This window comes from Amblyomma americanum, chromosome 1 (assembly GCF_052857255.1).
Source record: "Amblyomma americanum isolate KBUSLIRL-KWMA chromosome 1, ASM5285725v1, whole genome shotgun sequence".
NCBI classification, from domain to species: Eukaryota; Metazoa; Arthropoda; class Arachnida; order Ixodida; family Ixodidae; genus Amblyomma; species Amblyomma americanum.
Window position 1 is genome coordinate 463,857,909 of NC_135497.1, and position 13,864 is coordinate 463,871,772.

At 45.1% G+C, this 13,864-nt stretch overlaps 1 protein-coding gene across 1 annotated transcript; it reads left to right on the forward strand.

Annotated features, from left to right (window-relative positions):
- Window positions 1-2,868: 2,868 nt before the first annotated feature.
- Window positions 2,869-8,732, forward strand: LOC144104539 (uncharacterized). The gene is made up of 4 exons (XM_077637621.1): window positions 2,869-2,947; window positions 4,258-4,340; window positions 5,243-5,462; window positions 8,647-8,732. Exons 1-4 carry the CDS (start codon window positions 2,920-2,922, stop codon window positions 8,730-8,732), a joined length of 417 nt encoding a protein of 138 aa, XP_077493747.1. The 5' UTR covers window positions 2,869-2,919.
- Window positions 8,733-13,864: the final 5,132 nt, after the last annotated feature.

Below are 13,864 nucleotides of genomic sequence, written 5' to 3' on the forward strand. Positions count from 1 at the left end.
GTTAGTGAGCAAAACTGCTTTTGCACTAAAAGCTTATGGGTTGTATGTGTACTCGCAGGTGGTATCGAAAATCACAGATAGCAAGTGAAAAGGGTGATGTCATCAAGCGTCCTTATAGTACAGCAAGTCGAGCACTGCCACTTCAGAAAATCGTATACATGTCGCTCCTCTATACAAACCTACCACTGGCCGACCTCCATGTGGCGTCATTCATGACCTGACAGTCGTACCAAAATTGTGACGCGTCGCAGCGCTGACATCAGTCCAAGCCAGCCCAAGCCATGCTGCCGAGCGTTCATGTTAAGCATGCTGATGGCGGTACAACCTTCTCGTTAAGCTCAATTACAATAGTTGCCAACATCTCATTAAGGCTGCAGAATCCCTTTTTGTTTCCAGGGATGTCACATATAGCTCTCTCCTTGACATTAATCAGCAACATAGTACGGTGTCACCCGTTAACATTTTATATGCTTCATCTGCCCTCCTAACATCACTAAACCCTAGACATCCAATACCTGGAAATTCTTCTAACACTGTCAGGCTAGCCTCACTCTTAAGGTTTTTGCGTTACATGTTGCCAGGTTTAGTTTCCAATGGCAGCCTGTCTGGATCGAGCGATTGTTAGGACTCTCCACTGCATTGTTGTTTAGAGTGCCGCCTTGGTTAGTTGCTCTGCGGCTGCTGGGGATTGAGAGCTAGAGGTTGATTGACTGCAATTAGCCATGGATTAACCATAATGGCATAAAGATCGGTTGATGCCAATGAATGAAGGTCCTCCTTTGGGGCATTTTGCCACTTCTTTCTTGAGCTGTATCTGACGGTAGTAGATGCATAGTTTATAGCCAGAAACTCAACTGTGAGAGCTTTAAAAATTTCAAAACCGCCTTCACTGCTTTCCTCTTATATTAATATTAGGTGCAGTGCACTACAAACCTTGCTTATGGGGGTGGAGGACAAGGGTCCAAGTGGTCGGGAGGGTGCACTCACACTCAAACCGTAGGCAGTCGCTAAGTAGGTGCCCGATCCGCTCATCAAACCCGTAGTTCTCACGTGCAGGAGAGTCTGCCATTGTGATGAGGTCCGAATAGGCATTTGTAAATGCCACTCTGAGCCACTGGTGACAAACAGCGTAGAATCGCAGTGGGAGAGGTCATACGGTATATCTAGTCTTCAGGGTTAGGAGCCGAGCACCATAACTACCGAGCCACCCTGGCAGAGTAGATGGCAGTTGTATTGTATAATGGCATAAAACCACTAGCAGGTTTTCGCTTCATCCTTAAACTCCCATTTGATGGAAAAATAAGGGCTGGGTACGCAGTACCTCCAAAGTAAACCAAATCAATTTGTTCTTTTTTAGTTTCACATTACATATGACTGAATTGCTTAATAATCAACAAGAAAACTGTCACTAAGCATGGACTCGCAAGTTATTTGCTGCCATTCTATTAACTGGTAATGGGTGCTGCCAGGGGTCACAACCTCTAAGAGTGCCAGTCAAATGGCTGAAATATACCTTACATTTTGGTTGGTATATTTGCCCTTTGTTTTGGTGGAGTCAAGGGGTGGTTCCATATGTGTGCACAAACATGGCTGAACTTTAGGTTTCCCACTGCCAAAGCATGCCTTTGCCTAAAAATTGCACAGTGTGTGCTCCTCTTTTCTTCTCAAACCAAATCAGGGGCAAACCTGAAGCGCTTATTACTTGTGGCTGTTCATATTATGTCTAACAGATGGTGCATTATGTTAATCCATTGGTGTCTTGGTTGAAGTTAGTGTTTTTCATTTAATGCATGTGGTACTTGATGAGAATATGCAACAGCAGTAAAGTGGCTTCTAAACTATAAAGGTAGTTTTTTTTTGCACATGGTGCTTGTTTATTTGTGACAAGTGCACACGTAAGCAGATTGTTCATATTCGCCTGTGTCCTTGATAGTGGTTGTTTTTTTCTTGTGGATTCAGTTTTTCTACCTCAGTAATGAAATGCAATCTGAAATACTCATACTTTTCAGTGCTGGATGTTTCATTATGTTAGAAATGTGTAGCCCTTGCTAGTAGCGCATATCATGTGGACATTAGAACAGCTGAAGTGCGTGCTATTCAGTTTTAAGTGGTCATGCAGTAAACTACTGCAATCATTACAAAAACCAAACCTTTTTTTTTAATACTGAAGACATCTGGCATGTATACTACAGCCAGAAGTGGTTGAAACTGCACAAGAATATGCTTCCATTTTTAAAATATTTTACATTTCAATAATTGTCATGCCACTTCTTCAGGAACACCCATGCTGTAGATCAGCTGCACAACAGCTTAAGGAGCAGCAGGAGGAGATTTCCTGCCTGAGAAATGAAAATCAAAGTTTGAAAAGGCAGCTGGAAGCAGCCGAGAAAATAGCTGGTGAGAATTCTGGGATGGCTTCACATTCCTTGCACTTGAAATTTAAGTTTTGGCATGAAACCTGTTCTTGCAATAAATCATTAAGTGCGTGCATTCTGTGCTTGGAGGCATTACGTCATACATGTCTGAATACTTAGCATAACTGTGTGCAGTCTGCTGGTTCTTGATCACCACTTCACAGATACAACTGTTCTATGCCCGAAGCCTACATTTGTACTGTGTTCGTGCTCAGCGGGTGTAATGTTTCCTCTTCTACAGCACTGCTTATTCTTTGCCTTTAACTGTCAACACTTTCAGATCAAGATGGTCTCTTTATAAGCACGCACCATTGGGCATTGTTAGTATTGCCATATCTATTGCTTAACGAAAATATTTGCCTGCCCGAGTTTTCAAACTTATGTCTGTGCTGACATTGTTTACTGATTTCATTTTCCTCTTGCTTCTTTTTCTGCTTCACCATTGCCCCGACACTCCTTTCTCACAGTGCAGCACAGCAAAATGGTTTGTTCTGATTAACCTTCCATGTCTTTCCTTTTCCTTCTCCTTGCTGGTAAGCACAAGTCATAACAATCTCTTTCTTGGTGTTCATTTCAGATATGAGTGTTTTAATCAGGCTGGTTAACAATGCAATATTCATTTTTAATGTAAGACGTCTGTGTTTGTTTTTAAGCAGAGCGATATCTCGGACATATCTTGCAATTTGAGATTTTATTTATGCGCAATATACTCTAGGGCATCTCATGGACTCAAGCAAGGCCTATCATATGAACTGTGTGAAAATGTTTGCAAAAAGTTCTTCAGTTGATAGCTTGTGGATAGGCTTTGCACTTGGAGATGTTTCTTCATTTTTAAAAAATGTGTTTGTCAGCCAGTTGTATAGATGACAGATAGTGTTCAACCTAACACCCAGTTTCTGGAGAATCTTTAAGAGAGCCTTGATACAGTACACTCCACTGAGATGGCTCATTTTGTACATGAACTAGGTTGAATTCCAGCTTTATTTTAAGTAGCTATAAACCTTTGGTTCCACACATTGCCGAGCAATATTCACTACTAATGATAATAAACTTTCCTAGAATCTATGCGGCTGCTACAGCTTAGATGCTAGGCCCCTTGCGCTTTTTGAAGGAGGAAACGAAACCTTGTGGCAGTATTTTTATTCATGTAAATTTAAAATATAGGCCAGCGATAGGAATGCCTCTTGAATATTTGTGTATTTTGGAAAGGAAAATGTACGAAGCCTGCTCTGCGAAACAGGCATTGGCTACCCTTAACATGCCGAGAAACCGGTGTTTTTGTTTTAAAGGGCCCCTGATATCATTTTGATGGGCTCATTCTAGTGGACCAGATTTGTAGAGGTGGTCTTTGTGGGCATTCGAGTCATATTTGGAAGCTCTGCATGGACCCTATCATTTGGAAATAATTTTTAAAAAATCTCCTCGCAGTAGCTTGCAACCGGTTACGGAGACACGCCTCACCGCCTCTGCCCACTGATGTCATTGGGGTGGGGTACGCACGATGAGGTGTGTCTCCTTAATCGATTGCGAGGTACTGCGAGCAGAGATTTAAAAATTATTTCAAATTATAGGGTTCATGCACAGCTTTCAAATATGAATTGAATGCTTACAAAGACCACCTCTGCAGATATGTTGCACTAGAATAAGCTCATCGAATTCATTTCAGGGCCCTTTTAACTGATTCCATACTTTTTTATAATGGTAGATGTTTATAGGTGTGTTTTGTTTACAACTGGAAAATAGACTACTTACTTGCGGGTTCCTGCCTGGGCTTTGAGTGGTGTGCACACATTCTTCCTGTTTTAATAGAATGCTAACAATTTTCTTTCCCTGTCCATTGCAGTGCCAGCCAAAATGGTGAAACGGCTGGAGAGGATGCTGGAGTCCAAAAAGGAGCCAGATCAGCCTGTTGTGCCATGTGCAAAGGTTTGTGAGCTAAAATATGATCGTTGCACATACTCTTGAATATACAAGTGAGGTACTCTTCTGCGTTTGAAATTTTCTCTGGCATTCGATAGAGAAGTTATCACGGCTTCTTGAATTCATGCATGAGCACATTAGAGGCATGTCTTAAAATGTATATCTGCATGTCTGCCGACCGTCGCCCCACCGGACAGTGAAAGGGAGAATCGCCAGAAAAAGGGCACTGCGGGTGATCGGCAGCACATGCATGTTTTTCGCTTAGCCAGCCACGTGCAATAATCCTTGTTGCTTCCTCAAGGCATGGAGACGAAATGCTAAATCAGACACGCATTGGTGCCTTAGTATACCAACTGAGCCGTCTACAACCATAAATTCCTCAAATCTTTGCCGCGAAGTGCTGAGCACGAACAGGTTATGAAACACGTATCGAAGAAATGACCAAATTAAGTTATGACTGGCTGTGCACTAATCAGTTGCAGTGTGATCAGTCCTAAAAAAATTGGCAATTGAAAAGGTTATTGTAGAGGCATGCATGTAAATAGATGCTCAGGAAACCCCAAAAAGCCCTCCATCATACCTCGGTGTACCATAGATCCAATTTGAGGACCCCTGAAGAAGATGGTCATACAGTGCAATATGCTCAGGTAACGTGAAAGAGCCCATGCTTTCCTTGCAGGCACTTCATCTAGTCGCTAGGCTATTACAGCACTACAATTCGCATTGAACCCATTAATGCAGGATCTCTCGAAAAATTTTTGCAGTTGCAGTACAGTTAAGTAATTTCCTCGCATTAAACAACTGCTGACATCCCAACTGCACAGAGGATAACGGGCAATCTAGCATTTCCATTGAAACAGCTGAATTCGCTTGCTTGCCTTTATCTTTGATTGCTGTGCTGTTTGCAGGTTGACATTGGGAATGGTGTACTGGTTGACCGCACCATTCTTCAAATGTTGGAGCGGCAGTGTCAAAGCAGCCCTGGGAAATTCGCCAGGGCGCTCCTTCGGAATGTGTTCACGGAGGAGGAGCTGAGGGGAAAGTCCCTCTATGGGATGAAAAATAACGTGCAAAAGGGCCTTCCTGTCAAGGAGGCCCTAGACCCTGTTCGGCTGTCTGCTGTGATAGGTGAGTGTTCCATCTCTTCTCTGCTTGCTTGCTTAAAAATTAAGGGCCAAACTATAGCAAAGCATTGAAGAAGGAAAAGTATAGGCCATGTAGTTAAGTTTGAGTTTTAAGTTATGAGAGAGACCCGGCTGCTTGCAAGACTTTAGAGCAGTCCCTTCCAACACTCCACTGCCTCGCTGCTCAGAAATTTGGTGCACTTCTTTTATGGGCTGTACTGTCATGGCTTCAGCCTAGAAGGCTAATTTTTCTAGCGCCAGATTAACATAACTTTCCACAGCACGACAGCACTTGCAAGTGTGTGTGTATTGGTTGCGCCCATGGCGACAGCACTGCTTTTGTGCCATATTATGGCACTTGGAACCCCCCTTTTCTATGTCTACATAAACTTTCCCATAGGTGAAGACTACAAGGTCCACCGACCGCAAACTGCCTTGTGCTAACATTTCTCATGGTTGTTTATTATATTATTTCTACCAGAAATGTGTGCTGGCAGATATCTTAGCCCACATGGTATGCTGAAAACACAAAACCTGGCATGTGCAGTCATGTGCGAAGGTGGAGGGACCACATGAGTGGGGATGTTTGCGTGGCTGGCAGAAGTGTGTGGGCAAATAGGCTGACATATTTTATCAGTCACCCAATGCATACCTTAAAAACAGACGCTGCACCATGAGAAAGTGCTGGCACGTGCCGCATTTGCTCGCGTATAACCTGCACCGAAATTTGAAAAAACGCCTTTAATAAGTGAGGGTGCGAGTTACCTGCTAATTTTTTCTTTTGGGGGGGTCAGCTTCACAGCAGTGCGCGATGGCGGCCTTCCACGTGTAGTCTGCCATTCTCATTGTCGTCAACGCTTGTCAAGTCGACGAGGGGCCAACGAAACGTGTAGCGGAATCCACATTCATAGTCTGTTTATTCTTCCCCCGCCATTGGCCACGTTTTCTTCAGCCAGTGTTGTTGAGCCTAGTGTCGGGCACTCTTTCATGTACTGCACCCCAGTTTGCACTATTTCCCTGCTTTGTTTTGGCGTCATGAGTGCGACTCGGTGGCAGTGTTTCGCAGCGAAAGAGAAGTTAAGCAGAAAATTTCTCTTGCTGCCGACGATATCCCAAGCAGCACAGGTCTTCGGCCCAATATTGCACCAGGATGGTCCCATCCTGGCCCTTTGTAGGGCCGGCCTTTGCCAATACGGTTCCAATGTTGGGCCAATCACTTGTGCTGCTTGGGATGTGCCAAAGTTGTGCTTTCACTGTCTACGCTAGACAGCAAGGTGACGGCGTTTAGCTTAATACTTCCCGCGCTTCCTTGACGGACCTGGCGGGGCCATGTTATCCACAACCCAAGTGTGCACTACACCGCTTGTCAAACACACTCAAAGACTAGGCACTTTTCGTTCAAAGCAATCACAAAATGGCGAATGGATGTAACTTCATGAAGACGGAGCGTCACTCTGTCGACACGGTCGGAGAAATCCAAGTGACGAAACGGCGAATGACTGTATGAGACCCGCTGTGGTGGCTCAGTGGTTAGGGAGCTCGGCTACTAATCCGGATTCCCCGGGTTCGTACCCGACCGCAGCGGCCGCATTTCAATGGAGGCGAAATGCACAGGCGCCCCTGTGCTGTGCGATGTCAGTGCACGTTTAAAGATCCCCAGGTAGTCGAAATAACTCCGGAGCCCTCCACTATGGCACCTCATTGTTCTCTTAGTCCCTTCTTTATCCCTTCTCTTTATGCACGGTTCAGGCGTCCACCGAGGTGTGAGACAGATATTGCGCCACTTCCTTCCCCCAACAACCAGTTTTTAATTTTTAACGTATGAGACAAGCGATAACTGCCCCCGAGAATTTTGGCAACAAAAGCAAGTTGACGGCAATGACTATCCGACTGCCACCTGGAAGTGTCAGAGATCGCAGGGACCTCTACTGGCAAAAATGAGGTACCAAAAGTATTTCAAGCCAATCCAACTGCAGAGTAAATCCACCTCAATCCAAGATGGCGCCTTTTGCGCCAGCAAAAAGCAAATAAGATGGCCGATTTTGGCCCGCAGGCGACTGAACTTAGTCTGAAAAATCAAACTTTCGGACTTTGAAAGTCCAAAATATCCGTCGTGAATACGTATGCGCTTCTATGGGGTAACTGACAGTGCCTCATCGAGCTCCGAATTACTCGTCGGTTACTGCACTTTATTACTTGCTAAGGAGGCACAAGATAAACTGTGCGTTCATGAAATTTAGCGTTCTGTAAGCTCGGTCCTCATGACTCATTTCTGGTGCAAATAGCTGAAGCAAGCATGGGCACATTCAGTTGGGTGAGGTATGCGAGATCTGCCTTACCACTATGAAGGTTACCATAGGCCAAAACAGGCTACTGTATGAATAATAGGACTCTTTAGCAGACTGTTTTGTTTGAAGCAGAGTAAAACATCTGTGCTGACATGCTTTCTTTGTGGAGTGCCATGGAAATCAGAGCTATAAAATTGAATGTTCTATACACAACTGTAATTAATGCACAAGTAGCATGGCAGTGGTTCTTTAGGAAGGTAGTTTTATCTGCTTGTGCAGTTTAATTGCTTTTGCTGCTTTTGTGTACTTAGCATTTATCTTAGTATAACCCAGCCTGCCCAACATTGTAGTTTATTTTTTTGCAGTTACTGTTTCTCAGTGGTTGTGGATGTCGAATTTTCTTTTACTTTTCCTGAACAATTAATATTGCTGAAACTGTTCAAGACGGACAGTATTGAAGTGCACATTCTGTGTGTAACCCGATGCTTTAGTGTACTCTCTTCTGTTTCATGTACAAGGAGAAAGTAAGCATAGTATGGTAATGTTCACCGAGTTGAGGCAGCTAGTTGTGGCAAAAGTTTCAGTTGATATCATGCAAGCAGTGACAGGCATATTGACTCATTCTTGACGGCACCTGTAATTTCATGCATGCCCCAGTGCAGTGGCTCAGTGGTTATGCACTCGGCGGCCATATTTCAGTGCACAGAACGCCATGTGGTTCAAATCTGGAGCCTTCCACTGCGGCGCCCCTTATAGCCTTGTGTTGTTCTGGGATGGTAAACCCTATATACCATACCAGTATGATGAGGTGATCAAGGGCAGTGCACACAAATAATATTGACTTTGTGTTTCAGTTGATATGTAGCACACTGTAATTGTGATTTGTTTTATATCATGCAGGGTACACGTGTGACCATTTTCCTGGAGTCAATGTGGCGTATTTAAAAAACAGCCTGGCAGCACTCCTTGCTCGGGAAATAAAATAAACTGAAATGAGTTCAACTATTATTTCCTGCCTTCTGTTAAAAAATGAATATCCAACTATATTTGTTGTTGGTCAGTAACAACGCGCAGAATATGCTCATAATCTACACCTGACAGAACTACTCGTCTCTAAGCTAAGCAGATATCTGAAATATCCCTTCTTGAAAGATTTGCGAGTTGAATGAGTGTGATGCAGTAAAATGGTTGCTTCATCTAAAATAGTTCAAACCAGCTGTGCACGAAAAAATTACTAATGCATGCCCACTTTATCCAAGGTACACACTGGCTTCATCACCTAGAAAGTGCACTAGCCTGTCTGGAGGTGAATTGTGATATGACGCAGCTAAATTAACATGACGTACATACTACAGCTTTAAGCTGTACAAAACTCATGGAAATGGGGATGAGTCAGGCAAGCTTGTGCTTATCTGCCAGGTGGTAGTAAATTTAGAAGGACAAGTTGATTTCTATGGTGCATAGTAGGAGATGAAGCATTGCATTGGGGAGGTGTACCTGCCTGCCACCAGCTCTGACTGTAGGTCCTGGCTGCCGATAGCTAGAAAGGCACGAGGTAGTAGTGATCGCTGTACAGTATGCACTGTACTGCGGCCTGGAAGTTTTCTGGACCAGGAATCATTCGCCCAGCTTATTCATTGTGGCACTACTTTCACCCCTCAAGCTCATCACCATTTTGTACTTTTCAATGATCCGGAACAATCGCTCATGGCCCCAGATAGTGTTACAAAGACGACGAGGCTGGCAGTGGCATGGTGCTCGTGCCTAACTGCCATTAAATCATATCTCTGCCGTTGCTCATCGCGCCTCATTCTTTGGCTGGCCGCCACGTGCCAAGTTAGCTGCTGGCTAACTTATGATCGTACACATTTTTTTGTTGTTTATTGGTCGAAATTCAACAGATAATCAACTTTTAGCTTTTCAACATCACTTCAACAGAAAATCAACAGCAGTTAGTGTTGAATTAATTCAACACATGCACAACAGAAACTCATGTGCCAATTTTCAACATGGGCTCAACATGCTGTCAACACTGAATCACCCAAAACTCTCCACCTTTTCAACACAATTTCAACAGTGTGTGTTGACATGGGTTGCTGGAATTTCAACACAAAGTCAACATGGATTTTTGTAAGGGATAACACGCTCGCAAGAGGTATGCACCAGCAGATTACGCCAGGTGTAGCCGACTGCGCGAGACATATTTAGCGTTTTAATATCAAGTATAACACAGGATTAGCATGCCGTAACACGCTCTCTAGGGCCATGCACCGGCAGATTTCGCCAGGTGTAGCTGACTGCGCCACACATCATTTTTACGTGTTTATTTCAAGTATAGCACACGATTAGCACGCCGTCACACGCTCGCTATAGGGACATGCACCGGCATATTACGCCCGGTGTAGCCGACTGCGCGAGACATATTTAGCGTTTTAATGTCTAGTATAACACACGATTAGCACGCCGTAATACGCTCGCTAGGGTCATGTACCGGCAGATTTTGTCAGGTGCAGGCGACTGCGCGAGTCATCATTTTAAACGTGTTTATTTTAAGTATAGCACACGATTAGCGCGACGTAACACGCTCGCTAGGGCCATGCACCGGCATATTTTTCTAAGTGTAGCTGACTGCGCGCGGCATCATTTTAACGTGTATATTTCAAGTATTGCACACGATTGGCACGCCGTAACACGCTCGCTATAGTGACATGCACCGGCAGATTCCGCCAGGTGTAGCCGACAGCGCGAGACATCATTTTAACGTGTTTATTCCAAGTATAGCACTTTAGCACGCCGTAACATTCTCGCTAGGGCCATGCACCGGCAGATTACGCCAGGTGTAGCCGACTGCGCGAGATATCATTTTAAAGTGTTTATTTCAAGCGTAGCACACAATTAGCACGCCGTAACGCGCTCGCAAGGGCCAGGCACCGGCAGATTTCGCCAGTTGTAGCCGACTGCGCGAGACATCATTTTAACGTGTTTATTTCAAGTGTAACACGCGATTAGTACGCCGTAACACGCTCGCTAGGGCCATGCACCGGCAGATTACGCTAGGTGTAGCCGACTGCTCGAGAAATCTTTTTAAAGTGTTTGTTTCAAGTATAGCGCATGATTAGCACGCCGTAACACGCTTGCTATACGCACATGCACTGGCATATTACGTCAGGTGCACCCGCCTGTGCGAGACATCATTTTAAGGTGTTTGTTTCCAGTATAGCTCACGATTAGCACGCCGTAACACGCTCGCAATAGGAACATGCACCGGCAGATTGCGCCAGGTGTACCTGCCTGCGCGAGACATCATTTTTGTTTATTTCAAGTATAGCACACGATTAGCACGCTCTAACACGCTCACTAGGTAGGGCCATGCATCGGTAGATTACTCCAGGTGTAGCCGACTGCGAGACATTACTTTAACGTGTTTATTTCAAGAATAGAACACGATTAGCACGCCGTAACACGCTCGCTATAGGGACATGCGCCGGCAGATTTCGCCAGGTATAGCCGACTGGGCGAGACATCGCTATAACGTGTTTATTTCAAGTATAGCACATTACCAGGCCGTAACATTCTCGCTAGGGCCATGCACCGGCTGATTACGCCAGATGTAGCCGAGTGTGCGAGACATCAGTTTAACGTGATTATTTCAAGTATAGCACACGATTAGAACGTGGTAACACGCTCGCTATAGGGACTTGCAGCGGCAAATTTCGGCAGGTGTAGCCGACTGCGCGAGACATAATTTTAACGTGTTTATTCCAAGTATAGCACACAAGCACGCCGTAACATTCTCGCTAGGGCTATGCACCTGCAGATTACGCCAGGAGTAGCCGACTGCGCGAGACATCATTCTAACGTGTTTATTTCAAGTATAGCACACGATTAGCACGCCGTAACACGCTCGGTAGCGCCATGCACCGGCAGATCTCGCCAGGTGTACCCGCCTGCGCGAGACATCATTTTAACGTGTTTATTGCAAGTATACCACTTGATTAGCACGCCATGACACGCTCGCTAAGGCCATCCACCGGCAGATTACGCCAGGTGTAGTCGTCTGCTCGAGACATATTTAGCGTTTAATTTCAAGTATAACACACGATTAGCACTCCGTAATACGCTCGCTAGGGCCATGCACCGGTAGAATAAACCAGGTGTTACTGATTGCACGAGACATCAATTTAACATGTTTATTTCAAGTATAGCACACGATTAGCACGTCGTAACAAGCTCGCTAGGGTCATGCACCAGCAGATTAAACCAGGTGTAGCTGACTGCGCGAGACATCATTTTAACGTGTTTATTCCAAGTATAGCACATTAGTACGCTGCAACATTACCTCTACAGCCATGCACCAGCAGATTACGACAAGTGTAGCCGAATGCGCTAGACATCATTTTAATAATAATAATAATAATTGGGTTTTTGGGGAAAGGAAAAGCCGCAGTATCTGTCTCATATCATTGGACACCTGAACCGCGCCGTAAGGGAAGGGATAAAGGAGGGAGTGAAAGAAGAAAGGAAGAATAGGTGCCGTAGTGGAGGGCTCCGGAATAATTTCGACCACCTGGGGATCTTTAACGTGCACTGACATCGCACAGCACACGGGCGCCTTAGCGTTTTTCCTCCATAAAAACGCAGCCGCCGCGGTCGGGTTCGAACCCGGGAACTCCGGATCAGTAAGACATCATTTTAACGTGTTTATTTCAAGTATAGGAAACGATTAGCACGCCGTAACACCATCACTTGGTTCATGCACCGGCAGTTTACTCCAAGTGTACCCGACTGCGCGAGGCATCATTTTAAATTGTTTATTTCAAGTATAGCACACGATTTGTACGCCGTAACACGCTCGCTAAGGCCATCCACCGACATATTACGCCAGGTGTAGTCGTCTGCGCGAGACATCCTTTATCGTGTTTATTTCAAGTATAATGCACGATTAGCACGCCGTAACAAGCTCGCTAGGGCCATGCACAGGTAGATTACGCCAGGTGTAGCCGACTGCGCCAGACGTCATTTTAACGTGTTTATTTTAAGTACAGCAAAGGATTAGCACGCCGTACCACGCTCGCTATAGGAACATGCACCGGCAGATTCCGCCAGGTGTAGCCGACTGCGCGAGACATCATTTTAACGTGTTTATTCCAAGTATAGCACAATAGCACGCCTTAACACGCTCGCTAGGGTCATGTACCGGCAGGTTTTGTCAGGTGTAGGCGACTGCGCGAGTCATCATTTTAAACGTGTTTATTTTAAGTATAGCACACGATTAGCGCGCCGTAACGCGCTCGCTAGGGCCATGCACCGGCATATTTTTCTAAGCGTAGCTGACTGCGCGAGGCATCATTTTAACGTGTATATTTCAAGTATTGCACACGATTGGCACGCCGTAATACGCTGGCTAGAGTCATGCATCGGTAGATTACGCCAGGTGCAGCCGCTTGCTTGAGACATTAATTTAACGAGTTTATTTCACGTATACAACACGATTAGCACGCCGCAACACGCTCGCTATAGGGACATGCACCGGCAGATTTCGCCAGGTGTAGCTGACTGCGCGAGACATCATTTTAACGTGTTTCTTCCAAGTATAGCACATTAGTACGCTGCAACATTACCTCTAGAGCCATGCACCAGCAGATTACGCCAAGTGTAGCCGAATGCGCTAGACATCATTTTATTAATAATAATAATTGGTTTTTTGGGGAAAGGAAATGGCGCAGTATCTGTCTCATATATCTTTGGACACCTGAACCGCGCCGTAAGGGAAGGGATAAAGGAGGGAGTGAAAGAAGAAAGGAAGAATAGGTGCCGTAGTGGAGGGCTCCGGAATAATTTCGACCACCTGGGGATCTTTAACGTGCACTGACATCGCACAGCACACGGGCGCCTTAGCGTTTTTCCTCCATAAAAACGCAGCCGCCGCGGTCGGGTTCGAACCCGGGAACTCCGGATCAGTAAGACATTAATTTAACGTGTTTATTTCAAATATAGCAAACGATTAGCACGCCGTAACACGATCACTTGGCCCATGCACCGGCAGTTTACTCCAAGTGTACCCGACTGCGCGAGGCATCATTTTAAATTGTTTATTTCAAGTATAGCACTCGATTTG

Excerpts from the sequence above, each read along its gene's own strand:
- LOC144104539 (XM_077637621.1), top strand. The coding sequence starts at position 2,920 with ATGTCTTTCCTTTTCCTTCTCCTTGCTG. Across the intron at positions 2,948-4,257 it reads CCTTTTCCTTCTCCTTGCTG|TGCCAGCCAAAATGGTGAAA; the intron begins GTAAGCACAAGT and ends TGTCCATTGCAG. Across the intron at positions 5,463-8,646 it reads TCGGCTGTCTGCTGTGATAG|GGTACACGTGTGACCATTTT; the intron begins GTGAGTGTTCCA and ends TATATCATGCAG.